A 26,366-nucleotide genomic window follows, 5' to 3' on the forward strand; every position below is an offset into this window, starting at 1 on the left:
GCATTTACCTAGATACTATACACACACACACACACACACACACACACACACACACACACAATGAGATTTCAGCATTTTTTTACACGTGCTCTCATAAATTATCTCATGGGCAGGTTGAAATCTTGCAAGAGCTAGCAATCTTGTGAAATGTTTATATTTTGTTTAAGTTAATCTGTGTTATATTTTAGAAGTCCAAGGACATTTTCTGTAATGTTTTTTCAGACTTTTGTTCTGGCATCTTCTAGAAGAAACAGCCACAAAGACAGCTATATATTCTACTAGTATTGCTATACTATATATTATTACTATTGCATCTAACTGAAGCCTGAGTTACAGCTTCCATCATCCCCTTCTACCAATAGTAAATAATGCTGCGCAGTGCTTTTTTTGTAAAAGAAAAAGGTGCCGGAACTCACACATGTCATACACCCCACCTTGCCTACCCTACAAGGTTCCATCCAAAAAAGGTGCCGGAACTCAGTTCTGAGCGTTCTATGAGAAAAAAAGCCCTGATGCTGCAGGAAGTATGTTGGGAACTAGTCTTTTCCAGGATAGGAATTCTGATTAGGTAAACAACCAACTAGCATTCAGCAAAAAATGTGAGACATGCAAAACAAACTGTAGATTAAACATTCAAAAGCTGGAGAGAAGAAATAATTTCATTATTGTATGAAATAAAGGTATTTATCTATCCTTGCCATGTCTATCAAGACAGCTAAGGAAGGAACCTAACAACATTAATATGTAATAAAGAATTTGATCTAACTGGGTAAGAAAAAGCTCAAGGTATATTTGCATTCTACAAATGGAACATACTTATTTGTAAGTGAATTTAACACTATATGTTTGATTATAGAGAAATGTCACTGCATTCTTTCATTCCTTAAAATAAATTCTAAATCTTACCTGAATTTCTGAAAGATTGGGAGGATCATGGCTATCACACAGAACCAACTCAACTGAATCTTCAAATATTTCTCCTCCTAAGTGATGGTAATAAATTATCCCATTAAACAGATCTTTCTGAAGGAATTTAGTGACTGGATAACCTATTAAATAACAGAAAGAAGTCCGTAGCTTAGATTAGCAGAGCTCACTAATATTATAATATTTTTGGCATGAACTCTTAGACATAGTAATTCTGTATTAATTCTGAAATTAGTAATTTCTTTAATGCTTTTTGAGGTACACAAGGGAAGACTTTACATTTCTTTGGTGTTTTCCTTTAATATGCCTTCTAAACCATCATTTTATTACTGTTCCCACTTATTTAGGAAGGATATAACTGATATTTGTTGTAAGTAAATATCATGCTCATATTCTAGGAGAAATTTGTATTAAATTTTACACATCAATTACTTTGTTCCTCAGGCAGGGGCATTCATAGCGATAGGAGACAAAACAGTAAAGATGGTGACTCAATTGTGCAGTCAATTGTATGCATATAAAAAAGGGTAGGTCTTTGATCACAGTCACAGCCACTATCTTAACTTTTCTATTCCTCCCTACAGATATATGGGTATAGAACTTCCAGGGTGAATTTGGTTGTTTGTTTGTTTATATCACACCTTTATTATTGAGGAATTCATTTAAAATTTGAATGGCATGCCAAAGGCAATATGCCAAAAAACCAAATGGGACTAGGACAAAAAAAAAAGATGGAATCAAATGAAAATTAAATTTGATTGAATTTATAACCATGGGTAAATTTAAATATAAAGTCAATTCAATCAAATATTAACTGATAATAATTGATACGAATGCACCACTTGTTTTTCATAAATTCTCATTCACATTCTGTCTCACTGAAGGTTACAATTTTGTGACAAATTAAGCCCATAGCCAAGACATTTCGAAGCATGTGGTCCTGGAGTTTCAGGTTGTTTACTCTTGGTGGTTTTTTTGATAATAGAAGTTGTGATCAAGAGTAGCTAACATAAGCACCAAAGCCAATAAGGTGGACAAGTGTGAAATCTCATGTGTAGCTGGAAATAATTTCCATATATATATGAAAACACAACTCAAATATTGTGTAAAGGAAAAAGGAATAAAGACCCCATACACACTGAGCATATTACCAATAAAATCTGTTTTAGGTTTTTTCATTATTTCTCCAGCTTGTGGTGATCTAGTGATATTGAAGAGTATGTAGTCATCGCTAGAGTCCATATCAGATGCATGAAGCATTGAGCTTTGAATCAGGATCGTTTCTCCTTCATGGACCTCTATTTCAACATTACTAATGAGAAAAGGGGGGCTGTCATCTTTGGGCAGAATATTGATTGGAAACCTGTGGCGGCTACTGTGGTGGCCATCAAAGATCCTAAAGACAATGGAGTCTTTGGTGGAATCGCTGTCATCATGATGGTAACGAACAACTCCAGCCTTAAGATCCAAGACGCTGAACATGAATCCTTTTCCTCCTGTTAGGCAATAGAAAGTGAACAATTCCTACTAGAATCTGCATTGGGAAAAGCAATCCTTTTTATAAAGATGGTGCGATAGCTTCTGAAATGAGAAACAGGACAGACAGAACACAGAGCATCTGTGTTCCAAAAATTTGCTCACGTGATCCTACTGAATTGCTGAGAATTCAGGGAATATGGAAGGATCCGTCTCTTATTTCCCCATGGATTCAGAAGAGTGAGTGAAACTAGGGAAGCTTTCACATTTTGCTGATGAACAGTTTAAAATGTTTCAAGTAGCACACACAAAAATTATTAGGGAACCAAACCTAGAAGTTTTAGAATGCAAAGGTAAGGCCTATGCATTAAAGCAGAGAGATAGTACAGTAGTCATCGATTTACAACAGTTCCTTTACTGACAGTTACACCAAAGTTACAACAGCACTGAAAAAAGTGACTTATGACCTTTTTCACGTGTTCATCCCCCCCCCAGCATGCCCATGGTCATGTGATTAAAATTCAGATGCTTAGCAGCTAACTCATATTTATGATTGTTGCAGTGTCCCAGGGTTATGACATCATCTTTTGCGACCTTCTGACAAACAAAGTCAAAGGGGAAGCCAGTTTCACTTAACAACCGTGTTATTAACTAAACAACTGCAGTGATTCACTTAACGAACGGGGCAGGAAAGGTCATAAAATGGGACAAAAATGGGTTAGCTGTCAAATGCTTTAGAACTAAATATTGTTGGTATTACTTTTGAATTAATCTGAACTAACATACTTCAAATTTAGACAATCTACATTGGAATTTATCTCTGCAGTGCATATGTTATATACAGTACATTGGTGGGATTCAAATATGTGAGCAACCAGTTGTCTGTTGTGGATGCCGCTTCTGGAAGTCCATTCTGGGCCTGGGCACCAAAACGTAGCTACTGGTTCTGCCGAACTGGTGCAAACTGGCTGAATCCCACCACTGGTTATATACATTCCTTTCTATATACACATAGGCATACACATATATACATTCAGAGAACACTGCTTCTTTGCTCCCAAGACACATCAACATTCCTGCTTTTTAGGCAAAATCTCCCCCCCACACACACACTCCCATGTGCAAAAAATAACACTTTCCATTTAAGCTCATTCTCAGTGGGCACTCTAACTATTATCAACCACTAGTAGAAGTCAACAGGAAGTAGGAAATTGAGGCCAAGAGAACAGAACTGATGGAGCAAGTAAAAAAGTTCAACAAAAACAAAAATATAGATGCAGAAAAGGACAAATAGAAATAAGGCAAGCCTTCTCTGATTTTTGCTCCTTATCCAATATAACTAATCACAATGCAAAACCAGGAGGCAGAAGGAAAGATATTTCCATAGTCTCATGTTTAGGAGGCTATACTAAATGCTGCAACATTTTAATGCGCATTTTCCAATTTTGTTTCACCCAGCACATTCAGATCAGAGCGAGCACAGAAGCCACTCAGTTCAGCTAGCAGAATATAGAGCTGGATGTATATTTAGGAAACATCAGAAACATCCAAAAGAGTTAACTGGCAAAGACAGGACAAAAAGCAGGAAAAGGAATGAACAACAGGCAAAAGATAAAAAGGGCAGAGAGCTGAATAAGAATAAACCTACATTATCTCCATCTTGTACCAAAAGTACAGAATGTTTCAGAGTTGCTAGAAGCAGCCTTGTGGATAATTAGCATGGTCAGCCCCATAGGAAGCTGGTTATTCCAGCTTTAACCCTCTTGTGTCCATAACGACAACAGAATAGAAATGGAAAGTAGGACACAAGGTGATCCCTTCTCTGGTCCACACCATGAAAGGAACATTTGGGTGAACAAGGAAAAAAAAATGTTTTTTCATGTTGCGGAGGCTGTGCTGAGAACCAAATTGCAACTACTGCAATGAGACTTTAGAAAGAAGATGATACCTCTTACAGTAAGCTGCCCATGTTGTAACCCATCCACAGGAACTAAACGAACTCCGCTGATATCATCGTTGTCTACAATCTGAAGCTGCTCCCATGTTATGGGGCGAGACTGACCTTCCAGGAGATCAAGACCTAAAAAAGACAAGAGAAACAATGATACAGCCAGAGTTAATATGCATCAAACGTGAGAAATATTTAACATGAGACAATAATAGGTACAGGTGTATAGGTGTATAACAAAAAATATAGGTCATATTTTTATGCATAGTATATATATTTTTTATAGGAACTTAAAAAAACATTTGTAAACTACTATTTAAAGAAACATTTCTCTGTTTCACATTCCACATCACCTGATTTCACTGTGCTTTATTGTAAAACAGAGGTATCCGATCTTGGCAACTCTAAAGCGCATGGACTTCAACTCCCAGAATTAGGGAAATTAGAACTCAGGGCTGCTGCAGTCCAGAACCTTAACCACTGCACCAAAGTGGATCTTGGATTCTAATTGCATGTCAGGAAAAAAAACGAATAACAAATAGCTTGATAATAAAACTAACTTCTCTGAAAGATGATCAGGTCCCTTTCGTTGGATATCTGGCATACACTAGGGCAGACAGTAGGCCAATATGGCGGAGTTCCATTAAATGTAAATAGAAAGTTTCTCCCTCATAACTACTTCTGCTTCTCCATCCCCCTTGGGATTGCCCCAGTGGGCGGTCTTATGCTGATAATGTGGAAAACACTATTTTCATGCCAGAAAATCTTGGACCAGCTTCAGTTCACTTCAGTGGCAGTTGCCCACATGATGGAGGAGCCGTTGTGAGGACATGCCCTTAGCAAATGGTCAGTGGGGCACATCTGTACCACGTTATGCACCAGGTGCAAATGAATCCTTAGGCAGCCATCTGTTATGGATGCTTTCTTGTGCTAATAGGAAGTTACCCTGAACAACTTTCCACCTTTGTGACTGTATGATTTCTTAGGAATACATATTAACATAGAAGAGCAATAAGACTTCTTCCATAAATATTTTTACTCCTTTGTATTCAATGCTAACTATTTGCTTAAAACCACGTTTTTTTTCTCTGCATATTTTACTACTTTCCCCTAAAGCCAAGAGAGATTAGATCTACTAGAAATCTCCATGGTTTATTTAATTTGATCTTGTAAGTGTTCTTTGCATTTTAAATCAAAGATATTATGACATTTAAAAAAAATTCTCACCCATGTTCCATGAAACCCTTGGTGCATTTGTGTCTGCTGTTCTCACGGAGATATGAAGAGTAATTGGCACACTTCTTTCAAAGTACAAATCGTAAACTTCAAATTCCACCTATGAAATAAAACAGACATAAACTGTTTACTAAACACTGTTTTCCACTCTGCAAAGTATAGTTCAGAATTTTATCCCCACCGCAGCTAAAGGGACGTTATGGGAATTGTGTAGTCAGGACAGGAGCAAAATAATGCCATCCCATTCTCCTTCCTGAAGAAAATAGAGCTGAGGCAAATGATTTTGATAATAGAGGCAATCCACAGCAATCTACAGCAATTATGTTTAGTAGCAAGTAAGAGCATTTCCTCTATGAATTTGTCTAATCTTTTTTAAGATTACCAAAATTGGTCATGGCTCATTACTGCTGGGCAGATCTGATTGTTGATCAGGTGATAACTCTTTTTGTTGTTGTTAGTTGCGAAGTTGTGTCTGACCCATCGCGACCCCATGGACAACGTTCCTCCAACTCAACTCTTAGTGACCATATACAGAAATGGGCTTCAAGATGGGAGCAGATCTAACAACCGCTAAATAATATTCTAGAATCTAGACCAGGGGTAGGCAACTTCGGCTCTTTTATGACTCGTGGACTTCAACTCCCAGAATTCCTGAGCCAGCATGGCTCAGCTTGGAAACCTCTCCCTTTACCCTCAGCATGGCTGGCTCAGGAATTCTGGGAGTTGAAGTCCACGAGTCATAAGAGACCCAGGGTTGCCTACCCCTGGTCTAGACAGAGAGACATAATAATTTACAATCAGTAACATTTGTGGCACCAATAATTTGGGACCAAATTCTTTCGAACAGCAGCTTTCAGCATCTCATTTTGAATGGAAGAAAAGAATATTGTACCTTTATTTTCTTTCTACTAAATCAGCACAATGATTTAAGGCAGGGGTCTCCAAACTTGGCAACTTAAGACTTGTGGACTTCAACTGGCTTTTAGCCAGTTTGGTTTGGAGACCCAGATTTAAGGTTTCATGTGTAAGTTATTAATTTTAATTTCCACAAGAGGGAGCAGTGATTTTTCTGCAGACCCAGACGCTGCTGAAGGCAAATAATACTTCTAGTTTATTGGTTAAAAATCAGAAAGAAAAAAAAACCTTTACGCTGACAGTGAAATACAGAGTTGGTGCAAAAGACATGCATGATGTTCATCTGATTTTTCATAATATGATCATTTTAACGTTTGTCAACTTGCAACTCTTAAAAGTCATTGTGAGCAAAAGATAACATGAAATGCTTTCTTTGCCTCCTAGCTACTCAGAACAACAGTACTAAACAGTGAAATCCTCATAGGTTCCTTTTATTGTACATAATATACTATTTACTCAGGATCAGGGAAGATGGCACACTGGAGCATTCAATTACCTCATAGTTTCTTCTCTCTGTATGGCTGCTGTTTGGAGGTTGATATGCAATAAGCATGTTATCCAGGCTGGTCCACGTGAAGGATGAGATAGATTTAGTGTGGTCTTGTAGGTGTGTAATGAAACCTTCCTGGGGTGGCTTGGTGATATTAAAAATTAGCAAAGATTTGGGTGTTTCACTGTCTTCAGCATCCAATATGGCTGTGGACAGAGGACTCAGGATGAACTGATCTGCCTCTAAGATGAGCAGGGCCATGAAGGCAGGTTGTGGGGGCTGGTTAGAAACTGCATTTTTTAGCTGAACAGGAATCCAAGCATACTCAGACTGTGGAATAAAAAAGAAGCAACAAATCAGATTCCTCCTTTGTGAGAAAGGAAATCCTCATATTTATAACTTTTTTAACATCAGATGATATAAGAAATCTCCAGTTCTGACCATTGTTTATTCAATGCACAAATATAATGTTGATTTAGATGAGGTCAAACTGAAGGGAAACACTGAATATCAGCACAATATATTAGCACAGTAATATAACAATGAAAGATAATTCTCACACAGTCGTTGAAAAATAATACGATCAACAGATCTGACCATTATAGAAACAAAGAGACAGATGGAGCCAGGCCCACTGCAAAGAGAAGATCAGGAGCCCACTACTTAAAAATAACCTTAAGAGGGTTTACATATTGTTTCTATATTTAGGGCTTATTCTTTAGTTATGACTTTTTAAAAAAAAATATTATTAATATGCAGTTCTTGCATTTCTTATGAGCTTGTCTAATTGGTTTATTTCCATCTGTGGAACAAAAACTGACAGTAGTAAAAACAAACAAGCAACAACGCTCACTGACCTCCAGGAGATTTAAAAAAAAACATATTTCCATCTTTTCATTGCTGAAAATGTACAGTTATAGAGAGAAGCTGTGTCCTAACAAAACCAGCTAATTGATACCATAGTTCAGGGGTGTCAAACTCAATTTCACTGAGGGCCGCATCAGCATTGCAGTTGCCCTCAAGGGGCCGGGTGGGTATGGCCAGGGTGGGCGTGGCCTACTGGGTGGGCGTGGCTAGAGTACGTATGGCCTACTGGGTAGGCGTGGCCAGCTCTACATCGTTCGCATCAAGGGTTCCTATGGGGGCCTGGGCAGGAGTGGGACAGATCTGAGGGTCTCTGGGCCAGGGCCAAGGCAGTGGGGGCCATTCCCTCACTGTTTCCAGGATGGCTTCATGGGCCACATGAAACCACTTTGCGGGTCGGATCCGGCCCCCAGGCCTTGTGTTTGACATGTCTGCCATAGTTGTATTTAGTATTACCTTTGCTATTTAAAAAGTGAGTGGCCAAAGCTGATGGCTCCATGATTCACATTAGGGGGAGAAGCTATACAATGGTCCACAGAGCCAGGAAAGTTCTAAAGGGTTTAAATCTAAACTACCAACTCATTCTCTTCACTCTGACCTTCTGCTGTTTCATTGATTGAAACTAAACTTTTTTCTTTATTCCCCAAAAGGCTCATTATTCCAATCAGATGTTTCATGACAAAACTTTGTAATGGTCACTAACTAATCTTAGGTTCACTCATCTGGTCCCTTGCCTACGCTCAAGAAAACTGTATGATAAAGAAAGAGAATTGCAGAGTATAGTACGGCTCAAGAGAAAACAAAGAAGCCGCTGAGCTGGACAGAGGTATCCTTTACTTAGTAAAGCTTTTAAGATTTGTATCTGTCTTTTGGAAGTTCTTTAAGAGTTTTCAGGTTTACGGGGTTTTCGGCAGAAACCAGGTTGGGCAGGGTTCTGATATGGGAGAACAATTACTGTTACCTAAATCCAGGCCATTTGTGGAAGATTATCTGAGACTGCTGTAAGAAGTCTGATTTTGGTCTTTCATCTGAGACATTTACCTTATACAAAATCTTGCTTCTGGTATCAGTGAGATCCAACCTGATGGGAATGTAATCAATATTAGGTGAAGGAGGGTCCAAATGTTGGTATCTAAGTCCCATCAGAAGAAACTCATCACAGCTCGCTCTGATATTCTGAACACTCTTCAGGTCTGAAACAGAAATCTTAATCAGACAGTTTCATCCATCCTGTGGTTCAAAATCAGTGTAGATAAGTCTAAGGAATAGAATCCAGGATTACTACATTCTGAGCTCGGGAATGCAGGTCTAAATCAACAATGCCACCCTTTTTCATTTATCCATAGGATATATATCTTTGAACTGTTATCAGGCCCACTTCCAGGGCAGTGTTCATGGAACTCGTTCAATTGCTACAAAGTCTGACAAAACAAAGCTGGTCACAAGGTCAAAAGAGTCAATTTCTATTGACGTTTCATGTACATTGAGCATTTGTAGTTCCCATAATTATTAAATAACCAAGCCACACTAAAATCATATGTTATGTGATATGCAGATAAACAACCCCTTTATATTGATTTTAGAGTAAACTAGTAAAGTCCTGATCTGGGTAGTATGCAGATTGGGAGAGTAGTCTTATTCTCTCTTAAACACTTTGTTTTTCAAATTCTTATTTGACCCTAGTTTTTGTTTATTCTACTTTTTTGTGTGTCAATATATCTATCTATCTATCTATCTATCTATCTATCTATCTATCTATCTATCTATCTATCTATCTATCTATCTATCTACAGCGTTCCGTGCGCCTTTAGCATCTAGTCATGCCGGCCACATGACCACGGAGACATCCTCGGACAAGCGCTGGCTCTTCGGCTTTGAAACGGAGATGAGCACCGGCCCCTAGAGTTGGAAACGACTAGCACGCATGTGCGGGGGAACCTTTACCTTTACCTTATATATATCTAAAGGATGGAACCATCAGCTTTAGCCACTCACTTTTTAAATAGCAAAGGTAATACTAAATACAAATATGGTATCAATTAGCTGGTTTTCTTAGGACACAGCTTCTCTCTATAACTGTACATTTTCAGCAATGAAAAGATGGAAATATGTTTTTTTTAAAAATCTCCTGGAGATCAGTGAGTGTTGTTTGTTTTTACTATTGTCAGTTGATTAAAAAGCGTCCATGAAAGAGACCTAAAACACGATGGATCGATGACATCAGCAAGTATTGCAGGCCCAATTGGCCAAAGAAAGCTCAAGTTTGTATTGGTTGGAAAGATGTGGAAAAGGCCTTCATCCTGCAGTGGGTAGGCAATGGCTAGAATGATGATGATTTTGATTTTAATTAAAACAAAAAACAACCTTTTTGCAACTTCTGTTTATTATCGAAGTACATGTCATCAATGAGCAAACTACTTTTCCCTCTCACTCTGAATGGACTTAAAATTCAGAGGACCGGTTTGAATAAAGGACTACCCTCAGACAGATAGGTAAAGGTAAAGGTTCCCCCGCACATGTGTGCTAGTCGTTTCCGACTCTAGGGGGCGGTGCTCATCTCCGTTTCAAAGCCGAAGAGCCAGCACTTGTCCAAGGACGTCTCCGTGGTCATGTGGCTGGCATGACTAGACGCCAAAGGCGCACGGAACGCTGTTACCTTCCCACCGTAGTGGTCCCTATTTTTCTACTTGCATTTTTTACGTGCTTTCGAACTGCTAGGTTGGCAGAAGCTGGGACGAGTAACAGGCACTCACTCTGTTATGCGGCACTTGGGATTCGACCCGCCAAACTGCCGACCTTCTGATTGCCAAGCTCAGCGTCCTAACCCACTACACAGCCCTAAAGATCCAGTCATGGACCCACTGCAGCTCCACCGATGGTTCCAGACTTCACAGGGTATTGAAATGCTGAGTGAAGAGAAGACAAAAAGCCTTTCTGACTTCTAAAAGAAAAGAAACTATGGGTAGCTATGTATGTGTGAAGATCTCTGTGTTTAAAAGGCAAACATGGTTTGACTGGATAGAGGGGTGGTTAAAGTGCATATGTATGAGAGATAGGTATGTATCTGATCTTATGCATGTGTATGTAAACAGATGTAGCCATTTGCGTGCTGGCACATGCAGACTCCAAAGACCCACTTCATGTGGCTTCCAGGGAAGCACTAACCAGTGATATAAGACCAACTTGGTCTCAATACTATTCAGAAATTATTGAGATAATCAATATATTTTTAAAGCAGGACGTACTGGTTGTATGGGAGGAACTCTGTGGCTGATCTCCTCTAGGTTCTTCTTCTTTGGTTTCTCCAATAACAAGTTGCCCGTGGGCCGGCAGGAATGTCTCTACAGAGTTCAAGCTTATAGTGCATTCCACGTTTATCTTCCTGTTGTAGTCCAAAGTGATTGTGTTCTTATTAATTATGTTAGACAGGCCATGAAACTCAGGGACTTCCAAAGCACTGGACCTCATCTTGATAATGTTACAATCCGGTTCAAGAATCTTTACAAGAAGAGTGACTGTTTCTGCGAAAGTTTCAGTCTCTGTAAATCTGCAGAGGATAAGGAAACCATACAATCAGAATTCAGGAAGCAATGGTGAAACATCTGTACAAAAGGTGAAGTGTACAAGAATAACTAATGATTGAACAATAGTGACAAAAACCAAATAAATGTTGACCAAATTATGAGAATAAATTAAATGAAAACCCTAGATTTTATATATTTCATGTATCCTTGACTCATATACCGCTCAGGTGTTGCTTACCTATATAGCCTTAGCATGATAAAGTCTTCATCAAGAATTGGGCATCCATTGTGAGTGTACTTGACTTCGTTGGGAAGAAAATGGCAGTCAAACACCTGTTACATAAAGAGTATGTTTCAAGAAGGAACATAGTATTATAGACATTTCTGTTTGATCATTATGCATTCATATCCTGAGAAGGGCGTATCACAACGTAGATGAGATTTTCAGAATTAAATCATGCACGATAAAGATAGGAACCTAACAATGTAAATGAGGCACAAAAATGAATACTGATTTTCTTGTACTATTTAGAAAGTTGTAAAATCAGAACTTCAATAACTGATCATTGTGGAAGGGACACTGTAGACTACTTCTTTTGCTTTGTCACAGAAAAAATATATTCTTCTGAACTCAAGTTACGGTATTTCTCTTTCACGGTCAGATTATCCCAATCTAATTCGAAATCAGATAGTTTAAAAATCACTTATTCGTGTTTTAGGAAAATCCATCAATCCTCCAGTAAGCTCCATGTCATAGGAGAAAAAGACATGTTTTAAAACTGTGAGGAAGAAAAGTGAGCGTGGCTTCCTACTGAATGTGTGAACATTTTTCAAGTAACTGTTTGTCCCCTTTGTAATTTATAAACATCCTGAAGAAGGTAGGTTATCATTCCTTATGTCATAGTAGAGAGTCATTTTGGTGTAGTAATTAAGGCACAAGGCTAGAAACTCAGTGGCTATGAGTTCTAGTCCCATCTTAGCTACAAAGCCAGCTGGCTGACCTTGGGCCAGGCATTTTCTCTCAGCCTTAGGAAGCAGGCAATGGCAAACCCCTTCGGAAATCTTGCGAAGAATACTGTAGCAACAGGAGTCAACGCTGACTTAAAGGCACTCCTCTCCTCCCAAAGAGTACCGTAATCTTAAAGGGGAGAACTTTGAGTCCTCCAAATATATGGATATTCGAGAAATAATATAATTGCCAAACCCAACATTTTACATATAAAATTCATTTGCTACTGCAAGGTCTTATGCTAAAGATAGTTCTATTTGTTGAACATTTTTTCCTTTTGCTCCTCCATGCTTTTCTTTTAACGTTTAATTTACTTTGATTAATTACAAACATTTTAGGTCATTTGCATTTATCGAAAATGCTCTGAAATTATGGTGGTGCTCTGCCAATAATGTGGATGCTGGGGGAAAAAGAACCTCACTCATTCAAATTAAGGACTCCCAAATGCCAGCAAAGTCACAAAACACCTGAAGATTGATAAACGAATTCCTCTTACACTAGAAAAAGCAAAAGTAGTCATCTTGACAATGATTGGGGGGAATAAACTAGATTCATATTAAAATGAAGGTTGAGAAAATCTAGAATAAGCCTTTGAGCCCCCAAAAATTTTTCTCTAAGCTTTTATAAACTACATTGTAATAGTTGCTCTAAAAATGATGTTGCCTTAAATTGCAATGTTTGACGTTCCTTATTATGTGTTCTACACTCAAGTGTGGCTCTCAAACATTTTTGTGCCTAAGACAAAAAAACTGAAATCCCTAATACAGATTAAGACTGAACTCTTCTTTACTACTATTTAAAGGTGCTCCAAAATTTCTCCTCCAAGACATCAAACTTTATGCTGCTTAATGGTAGAACCAGCCATTAACAATGCCTTTTCTCCCTAGGCATGACATTCAGAAATACATCTGTGTCCTCAAGCTAATGCAGGAAATAATAGAAAGAAACCAGATGTGCACCTCAATCAATATAAGTGTACATTAGTTTTAGAGGGTTTTTTTAAAGCCATATTAAAAGCTGGTGTGTGAAAATGACTTCAAATAGATGGGAAAAGATAAAAGCAATTAAAGCCTCCTGTTTCAAACCACTCCTAGCTTTGAGAATGGAGCTCTTCTAATGCAAAAAGATACATCCGTACAGCTTTTGCTTATCCGTCAGAGAATAACAGTCATGATATTCATAAATTATAATTTTTTTCTATAAGACATCATTGCTTCTTCCTCTTAATTGATAACAAGGGAGCTAAATAATGAAAGCTTTCTTCTCAACAGGACTGTTACCAAAAACAGACAGCAATTATAACATAGGCGCAATCTGCTTTGTTAAAAAGAAACATCTGTTTTATGCTACCTAATATGTTTTCCTTTTATACAAACAGGCATCCATAATTGTCTATATATTTAACAAGTAAAACAAAGGAGAGCTAAATCTTTTCTTAATTAATGTCTGCCTGTGCTTTTATTTCCACTTCAACTACTTTTCAATTACAATATGTAATTAAATTGTCACACATCCCTAGCACATTACTCACTTTAATGACAGAAATGAGATCATAGGAAAGGCTCTTCCACAATGCAGCTTTTGCTAGTTAAAAGAACAATTTCTACCATTGCCTTCATCACAGCCTGACGCCCATCGGATGTGCTCAGTTTCAATTCTCCTTGAATAACATTCAGTTGCTATTATTTTGAGATCATCAACAATAGTCAGTGTTTAGTACAGTCAAAAACCAAGGGCTATCTTGGCTTTATCCAAGACCATTCTCATGTTTGGTGGAGCAGTGGGCTAATGCCTCCTTAAGTAACACCAGCTGCCTGCAATTAGTGCAGGTTCGCATTCCACCAGGCTCAAGGTTGACTCAGCCTTCCATCCTTCCGAGGTAGGTAAAATGAGGACCCAGATTGTTGGGGGCAATTAAGCTGACTTTGTAATAATGCCGCTTAGGGGGTGTGTGAAAGCCCTAATAAGCAGGCATATACATAGAATGAAGGCTACTGCTAAGGTTGTAAGCCGCCCTGAGTCTTCGGAGAAGGGCGGGATATAAATGGAATTAAAATAAATAAATAAATAAAATAAATATTACAGCAGCCAGCATTGTTGATGTTGATAAGCACTGCCACTTGCCAGGAAGTCATAGGACAAGACCTGATTGGTGAATGATGAATCAGTGGGCAGGAACAGAATTTTGATGCCATAGAAGAGGAATTTGTTGAGGTGCTCAATGTATACATGGTTGTACTTTGACAATAAAGGTTCATTCATTCAACAGGCCAACTGAAGTTAGTAAACCAGTTGACATCCATAAACTGTGGTGCTAGCCTTGCTTCTGGTATGCCATCTTTAAGAGCTCCCTTCTAAAACAAGAACCCCATAGAATTTTCTATTTAATAAAAGATTTGCCTGTCAAACAAATAAATCATGCTTTTCATGCAATCCCATGTGACATGAAGGCAAAGTAGGACATTAGAGATAAATAAATATTAAGTTTCCTGGATGACATCTGCTTCCCAAAACCTACTGGGAAAGGCATTAATATCTAATTCTGCTTAAATGCATGCACACACACACACACACACACACACACAGAGAGAGAGAGAGAGAGAGAGAGAGAGAGAGAGAGAGAGAGAGAGAGTCTTATCCTGAACTCATTTTTAATGTAACATTTATTTGTATTACAGCATGAAAGGCAATGCAGCTATAAAATGTTAAACCTGCAGAAATCCAGTGGGCCTTTTCTTCTTCAAATTATGTCATGTCAGAGGGTTTCTTTTTAAATTAATAGGTTTTTTAGGGTAAGATTTTTCCTGTAAAAAATAAATGTAATTATGTGATATTGTTTGATTTTCATGGTTATATTCAAATGTTGTCATTGTGTTGTGTTTTTGAGTTGCCTTGGGAAAATTAAAATCTCAAAATCAAAATATAAATCACTAAAACACACATGCATACAGTTGGTCCTCGACGTACGACCACAACTGAGCCCAACGTTTCTGTTGCTAAGTAATATAGTTGCTAAGTGAGTTTTGCCCCATTTTATGACCTCTCTTGCCACAGCTGTTAAGTGAAGCACTGCAGTTGTTAAGTTCATAACCCGGTTGTTAAGTGAATCTGGCTTCCCCCACTGACTTTGCTCGTCAGAAAGTCGCAAAAGGTGATCGCTTGACCCACGGGACACCGTCATCGATATGAGTCAGTTGCCATGTGTCTGAATTCTGATCATGGGACCGTGGGGTTGCTGCGACAGTTGTGTGAAAAGTGGTCATTTTTCTTCAGTGCCATTGTAATTTGAACAGTCACTAAAAACATAGTTGTAAGTCGAGGACTACAACTGTATTCAAACACAGACTCCCTGGTAATGAAAATGTGGCCTTAACAATGGCAACACGTAGGCACATGTAAATAACAGCACATGATGATTCCCCAAATATGTGTCTTTCCTTTTCAGTTCAGCGCATGGTCCATTTATTATTATTTTAAACCATTTCAAACACGCAACAAATAATAATCCGAGCGACTCATTGAGAACTGCAAGAATGTCTCTTTATATAGCAACAGCTGCTAGATGGAACAACTTTACAAGGAAGACGGGAGATTAAGAAGTTTGACAGACACACACACAAACACACACACAGGTCTTATTTGTCCAACAGATATGAGCAAGGCGCAATAATGAACAAATATCTGTTAAAAACAGATAACGCATATATATGCACGTAAATCCACTCACAACAGAACAGTATTGCATGGACAGGATTGGATATGGGAACAGGATGTCATCCTCCTAGGTGCCATTATTTATTACACATGAAGTTTGCGAAGAAGGGATATACTTCTGGATTAAATCAAATCAAAGTCCTATTATAAGTTGTTCACAAAAAGTGCTGGATCCACAACTAGAGTTTTTGAATTGTTGCTCAGGGGTGACATTACAATGAATACAACTCAATACTTACTATGCTTGCATCGTGAGTATGTAGCAGTTTGGGTGTGTATGTGTGTGTGGTAAGTATAGAAGACATAAATGCTGAAAGATCACAAAAGACCAACCGTGATTTAAATTTGTAGCACTGAGGCTCAGTGTGTTTGCTTTCCTGTACATCCCATGTACAATTTGTTTGTTTTACCAGCATGTGGTCCCCTGGAAATCCTTTTCCTTTCCTCCATTAGAGTTTTGAGAAGAGCATTTGGATAAACGTAGGTATTAAGTCGTGGGCTCTGATGAGCAGGAACGAGGACACGCAGATGAGTACAGGAAAACTCATACTTTATTTAAGCAGAAACTGTACTGAGAGATTGGAGTCACCCTGCTTCAATATATAGCCAGTGTTAAGTCCGGAATGACGAGCGTAGACAGCGAGGTTGAACAAGAGAACGTTTATTGAATGCACATGGGTCAACTGGCTAGCAGCCGTTGAACCCTATCTTATATACTAAGGTGCCTTTAAACATAACCAATCCCCGGCCCAGAATCTCCCGCCGAGAATATAACAACCAATAACTGCACCAGGTTTTCCCGCCTAGGGAAACCACTCCCATTAACTATGGACACAACACCCCTTCCCCCCAGATAAATGTTAATTACTTAACATAGTCTTTTAGATAACTTGGTGGCTTATGATTTCTGGCTGGGTATCTGCCCGCTGTGCCGACAACTGGGGTGCCTACTGTTCTGCTATATGTTTCTGCGTCAGGCCCTGTGGGTTGTGGCACTGACTCAGGCAATGCCGCACTTATGGGTTGTTGTTGGGGTTCACTGGACTATCCAGGGGACTCTGTTGGGCTGCCCGGGGAACATGGTTCAGTTTCTGCTGTGCTACTTTGGGGAGTTGCTTCAGCTGCACTGATTTGTATTCCCATTCCCTCACCCCCTGGTGCTGCCCTTAACTGGTCATGACTGAATGCATTGTCTGGTGTAGTGATGCTCCTGTCATTGTTGGCCTGTACAATTTCAGGGGACCTCTTCCTTAGCTGATCGATGTGTCTCCTGATCAGCTGATTCCCTTCCCCCTCAATTAAGTAAGATAACGGACCAGTTATATCAATGACTACTCCTTGTGACCATTTGTCCCCCTGTCCATAGTTCCTTGCCCAGACTGCGTCCCCAATATTTAGAGACCGGGTCGGAATGTCCAGTTCAGGTTCCACAGGTAGCCTGTCAGGGTGTAGTCTGTCCAATTTGGTAGTTAGACGTCTGCCCCACCTCATTTCAGCTGGGCTTTTTCCTGTGGCCGTGCAAGGTGTCGTGTGTTGGGCCAACAGGAACTGAGCCAGTCTCTGATGCCAATTTCCCTGGATGATCCTTCTTAAAGCGTCTTTGGTTGTCCTGACGTTTCGTTCCTCCAATCCGTTGGAGGAGGGGTGGAAGGGTGCCGATGTCGCGTGCCTAATCCAGTTGGCCTTGAGGAAGTCCTGAAATTCATTGGATGTGAATTGGGGCCCATTGTCAGAAACAATCACGTCAGGTAACCCATGGGTGGCAAAGAGTCCCCGCAAGACCTGTATGGTTTTGGCTGAAGTCAGAGACTTTACAGGCACGACCTCCAACCACCGGGAGTAGCTATCCACAACAACTAGGAATGTGAGGCCCTGGAATGGGCCTGCAAAATCAATATGAATGCGAGACCAAGGGTTCCTAGCCACTTCCCACTTATGTACAGGTGTGTGCGCTTGTTCTGGCCTGGACCGTTGACACTGATAGCACCCGGCTACTCTGTCCTCAATTGCTGTGTCTAACCCCGGCCACCATAAATGACTCCTTGCTAGGGCTTTCATCCAAACAATCCCTGGATGCCCCTCATGCAATTCCCCCATCACTGCGTTCCTATGGCCCTCTGGAATGACAACCCTATTTCCCCACAGTATACAACCCAGGTGTGATGACAATTCATCCTTCCTTCTAAAGTACGGCGTGAATTTGGGGTCAGGATTTTTGTTAGGCCACCCCCCCTGTACCCACGCTGCTATTCTGCCAAGGATGTGGTCTTTCCTGGTAGCTGCTGCAATGTCTTTGGCTGTCAGTGGGCATTCTGAGAGTTCCTGTAGGGACAGGATTTGGCCCACAGGTGCTGGGTCTGTGCCAGTATCAGCTAGTGGCAATCTGCTAAGGGCATCTGCATGCCCCATCTCTTTGCCAGGCCTGTGTTTAATAGAGAATGTGTAAGCTGAAAGGAAAATTGACCATCTCAGCATCCTAGGGGACATGATCTGGGGTGTTTGTTTATCTGTGGTGAATAGTCCTAGGAGGGGTTTATGGTCTGTGTATATTGTAAAGTTCCTACCGTACAGGTAATCGTGGAACTTTTCTACGCCAGCCACGATGGCCAAGGCTTCCCTGACAATTTGTGCATAATTCCGTTCTGCTTTAGTCAGGGTCCTGGAATAATATGCAATAGGCCTCTGTTGACCCTGGTCATCCATGTGGCTTATGACTGCCCCTACTCCATAGGGGGATGCGTCACATGCTAGGAAGATTGGTTTGTTTTCAATGAAGTGGGTGACTGTGGAGTTACTGGACAATATGTCCTTCAAAGTTTGGAAACTGCTTCTGTGTTTTTCCTGCCACTGCCAAGGGGTCTTTCTATCTAACAGCCTGTGTAAAGGTTCAGCAATGGCTGCTTTGTGAGGCAAGAAGGTGTGGTAGAAATTTATTAAGCCTAGGAAGGCTTGTAGTTCCGCCTTATTTTTGGGTTCCGGTGCTAATTTGATTGCCTTAATTTTTCCTTCAGTGGGGTGTATGCCCTGGGCATCAATTCTAAATCCTAAAAATTCAGTTGATTTTACACCTATGCAACACTTGTCTTTTTTAATTTAAGCCCTGCATCCCTAAATTTCCCCAGTACCTGTTCCAGCCTGTCTGCTAAGATGTCCTCAGTTTTTCCAGCGATTAGGACATCATCGAAGTAAGGGCATACACCTGGAATGCCCTTCAGGGTCCTCTCCATCACCTCTTGGAAGATGCCTGGAGCTGCTGCTATTCCAAATTGAAGTCTGTGAACGCGGAACGCCCCCTTGTGGGTAACTATCGTTTGAGCCTCGGCGGCTTCCTTAGACACAGTGAGTTGCAAGTACGCCTGCGTCAAGTCGAGCTTGGCGAAAATGGCGCCGTCCTGGATCGTCGCGAGGACCTGCTTCACCGTCGGGACCGGGTAATCATGTTTTTTCATCGCTAAGTTTAGGGTGGCTTTATAGTCGGCAAAAATCCTCACATCCCCGTTCGGTTTAAGGGGTGTGATGATTGGTGTCTCCCAGAGGCCTCCCTCTACGGGTTCTAGGACGCCCTGGCCTACTAGCTTATCTAGTTCGGCCTCGATTTTTTGTTTAAGGGCGAAAGGCACCCTTCGGGCCTTAAGCCTGATGGGCCTAACAGCGGGGTCTAAATTAAAAGTAATGGGGGGGTCCTTTGTATCTCCCTAACGACCCATCGAACACGTCTGCGAAGTTATCGCAGACAGTCTTAAGGGTCTTACTGGTGATTGTGTTAATTCCCCCTACCCAGATCCCCAGGGCCGGGAACCAATTGAGGCCTACTAGGCTGGTTCTCTGGCCCTCGGTGACTAAGAGGTCTAAAAATCCATTAAACCCCTTATATTTTACTTTAATGGTGGCCTCGCCTTTTAGTTCTATGGGTTTTTTTTGAAAATCGGCTAACTGTAGTTTAGTGGGTTTTAGGGGAATTCTACGGCCGCTTTTATTCTCAATGTATTTGAGGGTGTCACTGGAGATTATAGATACTGAGGCCCCCGAGTCCACTTCCATCTTGCAGGGAATGCCCTGCAGTTGGACTCCAATTTTTAATTTAGGCCTCAGAATGTGATTGATTCTAGGGGTGTGATTAACTCTAGGGGTTCCCACGTGGTTGATCCCCACCCCCGCCCCAGGGTTGGAAGTGCGTGCCTTGGGTTTTGGGGTCTCTCCGCCACTCCCTTCGGGGGTTACCTCACCTGAGGCCCATGCGTCGAGCTCGTGGAGACGGTTGTCACGCGGTCGGCTCCGGCAAATGGCCTGGATGTGGCCCGTTTTTCCACACCCTCGGCATTTCGCGGTTCGGAACCTGCAAGTTGCTCGGAGGTGGTTTCCGCCTCAGCTGCCGCACCTCGCGTCGGGGTGGCGAGGCCTGGTTTGGTTGTCCCTCTGGGGTCGTTGTGGTGCTGGAGGCTGCTGTCTTCTCCCTTGGTCGGGTCCGTCGGCGCGTGAGGGTCTCGCTGCCATCTTTCCGAACCTTCGGGCAATTTCTGCGACGTCAGCTTCCCACTGGTAGTCCACCTCCCCACCGTCCACATGGCTCTCGAGGTTGATTTCGGCCGAGGCAGCCATGCTGTTGTAGGGGGGGTCGCGTCTGCCTGTAGACTCGTACGTGAGTAGCTCGTCTAAGACTTCTTGCAGTGTACCCGTGGGCTTTGCGATTATCCGGTTTTGTAAGTGTTCATCTCGCAGCCCCAAAACTACTCGGTCCCTGATTCGAATTTCGAGGTTATCGTATTTGCAACGCAGGGCCGCTTCTCTGACTGCCGCCACAAACTGTGTGATTGACTCGCCTGGCCGTTGGTTCCGTTTTTCGAATATTCTCCGCCAAAACAGTTCGGACCTCTTTGGAGTAAACTGGACCTTTAGCTTGGCCAACAGGTCGGCGTACGACACGCTGGAGACCGGCAAGGGCTGGCACAGGCCGACGGCAACCCGGTAAACCGGCGTGCCGCTAATGGTGAGAAGAGCCGCCGCTTTCTTCCGGTCCTCCGTTATTCCGTTGACCAGCATGAACCCCTCGACTTGGCCGACATACTCCTCCCAGTCTTCGGGGTAGTTCGGGTCGAACTCCTTCAGGGATCCGACTTGCGCCATTTTGTGAGTCAGTTGCGGCAATAGTTCGGTTGACTGCGATTCAAATTTCCCGCTTTTCGCTCAGCTGGGTTCCGCGGCTCCTTCGCTGTTCCGCCGTCGATCCCACCTTCGTCGCCACTGTTAAGTCCGGAATGACGAGCGTAGACAGCGAGGTTGAACAAGAGAACGTTTATTGAATGCACATGGGTCAACTGGCTAGCAGCTGTTGAGCCCTATCTTTTATACTAAGGTGCCTTTAAACATAACCAATCCCCGGCCCAGAATCTCCCGCCGAGAATGTAACAACCAATAACTGCACCAGGTTTTCCCGCCTAGGGAAACCACTCCCATTAACTATGGACACAACAGCCAGGCCCTATGGTATTAACCAATCGGATTGAAGCCATGTTTGCCGCCCAAAGTTGACTAATTGCAGGACCGGAGACGTCCTGTCTGAGTTGCTGGAGAACCGTTAGTTCTCCAGCAACGCACGTGGTGATATTCCAAAAGCCCAGTACATAACAGTAGGACTCTTTGTAAAGTTTGAAAAACAGTTTAATTTGGAAATGATGTTCATTTATAGTACTTAGAGTAGGATAGATAGCTCTGAATTTAGTCTATTTGTTCTGTTTCAAGCAATGGGCTGCTGATTCAGACAGATAAACTCCACAGAAAGGATTTCATGCAGATTATTTTAATTCATCAGGCATTCTCTAAATGTTAACTCACAGTTACTGGAGAGATTCTTCTGAAGTACATTTCAAAGTACATTTCATAATCTATTCCAGTGCTTTTTTTATAAAAGAAAAAGGTGCCGGAACTCACACATGTCATAGAACCCACCTTGCCTACCCTACAAGGTTCCATCCAAAAAAGGTGCCGGAACTCCGTTCTGAGCGTTCTATGAGAAAAAAAAGCCCTGATCTATTCTATCCCATCACGCAGGTAAAAAGAGGTAATCTTTCCCATGTTGAACGGAGCAAAAAGCACCATGGCTCTAGTGGCTAGAATTCATTACAAGACATGCAGCTCTGCACATGTACAGGAAACCCAGGTATCCCAAATGGAAGTCCCTCCCAGTGGCCAATCCGAAACACGGTTGTGACCAAGTAACTTAAAACTACATTACCCAGAAGGCTATCCTTTAAGGGGACAGTTCTTAATTCCTAAAATAACTGTCTACTCTGACCAGCACCCTATTTCAGTTCTGAATTGCATGGAGCTTTATGACTGTAAATACCATCTGACTGTCTCCCCCAAATTCTCCACTGATTTCTTTTAAAGTGGCAATAACTTCATAATATTCTCCCATTCCTGAAAATGTCCTCTCATAGGGATAAATGTAACATGCTTTTGTATTTTCCCCACGTTAGGCTACAGGAGAAGGAATTTCTGCTTTTTCTGAATCTCATGTTGGACTATACATTAAGTTGGATTGTGTTATATCTGGAATACCCAAAGATCATACTGAAACTTATCTCATTGTTTGCTAGGCAGCATCTCTTTTTCCACACATTCCATTATGAATCTTAAAAGGAGAATGCCTTTTTAGATTACTAGTTGTTTTTACTGGATGGCTATCATTCTCAGGTTTTCCTGCACTTTTCATTAGCCATAAAAGTCACTCCCAGACAGAAATTTAGATACAGCTCAGCATTCCGCCTTCTCAAAATAACAGCAGCTTCAAATAGACTTCATCTGGTCAAATAATTGCCACATAATTATGGATGAAATCCACGTACCTGGGGGGTCAGTTTCCCAACTCTCTGGGTGATTGGCTCATTCATTACCACTTCTATTTTACATGCGTCCTTCTCTCTGGGGATGGAAAACTCCAAGTCCTTTTGTGACAGGAAGACGGACTGGCCTCTCATCACTTTTAGTCCATGGTTGGTGCTGACAAAGGTGGAGCAGGTGGTTTTCAGATTCAGTGCAAAGAGCAACAGAACCCAAATGTTTTCCATAGTGTTTCCAAAGAAAAAGCACCTTGTGCAATGGGGCGTTTTCTTAATCCTTTCCAAAAACCTAAATGACGTAAAAGCTTCAACACTTAGTCAAGCATTCCAGGTTACAGTGTCTGCATAATGAAACCAGGAGGTCTTTGAAAGTATCCTCGGGTTAATAAATGTGTGGATCTATCCCAACTTTCAGAATGGTGAACATATTTTTCCAAAATCTAGATGGGAAGAGAAAAAAATGCACCCACAAAGAGATGAGTACTTTCTGAAACAGTTAAATATTATTTTATTTATATAGGATCTTTATTATTTTTATACAGTAACTCAGGGTGGTAAACATACCTAATACTCCTTTCTCATTTAATCTTTGGCTTCTACTTTTCAGAAGCCTTGGGATATCTTTTAATTATATAATGATGAGGGAGGCAAAATATTCTGATGGCACCCAGATGTTTATATTCAGTTAAAACAAAGTCCTTTTTCATTTTAAGAAAAACAAACAACATAGCATCTTATAAAACCATAAATTGGCAACTGGGCATTTCTTAAATTTTGTTTAGGTTCATGAGGTGATTTATAATTACTGTTATAATGTCACATGAGCAGTTCTGTATAGAAAATATGATTTTAAGGAAATAAGCTTTCTCATGCTTTGGGGGGAAAAGTCAAAGAATTAAAATGTTTTTCTTGGCAACCATAAGAAAAAATAACAATTCTAAGTTTTTATACCTAGTGAAGCTAAAAGTCTTATTATTGATTCCCCACAAAATTGCATATTTCATTTTTCTTTAAGAAAGTACCTATCTTCTCAGCCATTATTTGGTGCAGGCATTCTGAAGGAATTTTTTGGTAGGGTGAGTGCCTTAGAGGAAAAAGAAAGCATGTTCGTAGCTGGTCCTCCAAAAAGCTGTGTGCATCCTAAAATTCCAGCAGAATAAAATGGACTTTGAAACACTTTAATGTCTATCTAATAACAAAGTCGATATATCTAGATAGGAAGAGTACTGACACTTCTCAGATCCAAAGAATACTATAAACAGTCAAGAAAACAGATCAATCCAGAGTTTTCACCTGAGACACAAATGACTAGCATCAATTTATCCTACCCTGGACCCATTATACAAAACCCTAGTTCTCTAGAGCGGGGCTTTTCAACCTTTTCACCCATTGTACCACTTTTAGGATATGGCAACATCCAAGTACCACCAGTCGCCTAGCAAGGTGTCAAAAACTTAACCAAAAAAAAAAGGAAAAAAGTGATGAAGTACAGGTAGTCCTCGACCTACAACAGTTCGCTTATAGCGACTGTTCGAAGTTACAATGGCACTGAAAAAAGTGGCCCCCAAGCCACAGCCGAGCAAGACACCTGCCTGCCCGGCCGGCGGCACTCTTCCTCCTGTCCAAGGTTTTCATTGTTGTGACCATTTCTATTGAGGATTGGCAGCGGGGGTGGGGTGGGGGGGTGTTTAGTTTTTATTTCCCCCCCTCTGCTGGGTGGTTGCAGTAGGTTTTGGTCACTTCACATGACCCTGGGACACTGTGACCATCATAAATATGAATCAGTTGCCAAGCATCTGAATGTAAATCACAAGACCCTGGAGATGCTGCAACATTCCAGCTGATCGGCGCTTCTTCTGGGCTCAGAAGTGCCACGATCAGCACCGAGCTCCAGCTGGAGCCTGGCGCTGAGCCTGGTGCTTCTGCTGAGCCCTGACAGCCCTGCAGCTGCAGCCATCTCTCGCTCACGCTTGTGCGGTGCTGCCACCAGTTCAGCTCATTCCCCTCCCCCGCTACCACCTGCCAAGTGCCAATGTACCACAGGTAGTACCCATACCACTGGTTGAAAAGCCCTGGTCTAGATAAGGCTCTAATGTTGGGAAAGATGGAAGGAAAGAGAAGGTTAGATGGACTTAGTTTTATAGTGATGATGATGGCATTGTTGGAAGATCTGAAAAACCATGTTAGAAATGGATCAACATGGACAAAAAGTAAGTAGTCACCAGGTGTTGAAAACAACTTGACGGCACAAAATCAATCATCAATCAATCAATCAATCAATCAATCAATTAAACAATCTAATGACTAACTGTTGCCTAAACATAATTATTAATTGTGTAGGTAGCTCCAGGCTTGCAGATTGTTACTGTACAATCTGGAATCTGCACATCTGGAATCTATCCTATTTTGTCTCATTGCTTCTTTGGAAATTTTCTTTTTAAAAAAAGTTGAAAAGAAAAATGAAAGAGTTACAATAAACTCTAGTTGAAATGAAATACCAATAAACATAATATCACTACCCTATCCCTCACAGTTTTCAGTCAACTGATTTCAGTACAAGCAGAGCAGGGATCTATATGTTTTACGTTTCGAAGTGCCACATAAAGTGAAGATTTAAAAATAATAAAGCAATAATGTCAATTCATAACCATTTCCCTGCATAGAATCAGAGATATGCATGGTCCAATACACAAATACAATTTGAGTTTTATTTGATGCAGTTTATGAAATACTTTTCACTTCGTTAAAGGGCACAAAGGATACTCACTATTGACAAAACACTGCTATTTATGAAAAATGCTCCTTTTATACTACTGAGAGCTATAGAATTTAAAAGTCCTTAATCCAATCCATAATCTAATCCTTGAGTAAGCAGAAATGTATATACTATCATCAACTGCATTCATGTGACTCCCAAACTTTATTATGCCTCAGGAACAAGAACATCAAGTGATGATGTCCTTTCAGATTTGGTGAAGGGCAAGTTAAGGAAAGCAATTGGAGGATTTCCCTGTTTCTCCAGACACAGAGCATCATTTACCAATCATTAATCAATTTGTGATCAAGGAAATCTAAGCACAGATCTCCTCAGATCTCCCAGCTGAAAAAGTGTATGATGAAGAGGCAGGAATGAGCCTGTACAGGGGTTATTTTTCTTTGATGCAAACCACTTAAAAAAGACAACTTTAGACCAACGATATAACATGCACTTTAAAAGAACAAAGTGAGCAAAAAGATGACTTCCAAAGCATGTTGTAAAGGTTGTTTTGCCTTCTTTGAAATACCAGACTCTTTAAAAAAAAATCAGTCCTCTTATCTTACCTGTGAATGTTTATCTAAAAATCAGAAAAACACAGCTGACAATTCATCTTCTCAGCCATTTTTTCTGAAGCCTTGGAAAGCCTGCCACAGACATGACTATAAC

At 40.9% G+C, this 26,366-nt stretch overlaps 1 protein-coding gene across 1 annotated transcript in view; it reads right to left on the bottom strand.

Moving 5' to 3' along the window:
* Positions 1-23,170, bottom strand: part of FREM1 (FRAS1 related extracellular matrix 1) — a gene marked incomplete at its 5' end in the record, with an annotated part of 85,530 nt that extends 62,360 nt beyond the window's left edge. The window contains 9 exons of the mRNA XM_081316259.1: positions 907-1,049; positions 2,079-2,423; positions 4,352-4,483; positions 5,579-5,687; positions 6,999-7,322; positions 8,898-9,049; positions 11,102-11,403; positions 11,619-11,713; positions 22,949-23,170. Of these exons, the coding sequence (XP_081172385.1) occupies positions 907-1,049; positions 2,079-2,423; positions 4,352-4,483; positions 5,579-5,687; positions 6,999-7,322; positions 8,898-9,049; positions 11,102-11,403; positions 11,619-11,713; positions 22,949-23,170 (1,824 nt within the window). The remainder of the gene's footprint in view (positions 1-906; positions 1,050-2,078; positions 2,424-4,351; positions 4,484-5,578; positions 5,688-6,998; positions 7,323-8,897; positions 9,050-11,101; positions 11,404-11,618; positions 11,714-22,948) is intronic.
* Between the last annotated feature and the right edge of the window lie 3,196 nt (positions 23,171-26,366).

This window comes from Vipera berus, assembly GCF_964194415.1.
Source record: "Vipera berus genome assembly, chromosome: 2".
NCBI classification, from domain to species: domain Eukaryota; kingdom Metazoa; phylum Chordata; class Lepidosauria; order Squamata; family Viperidae; genus Vipera; species Vipera berus.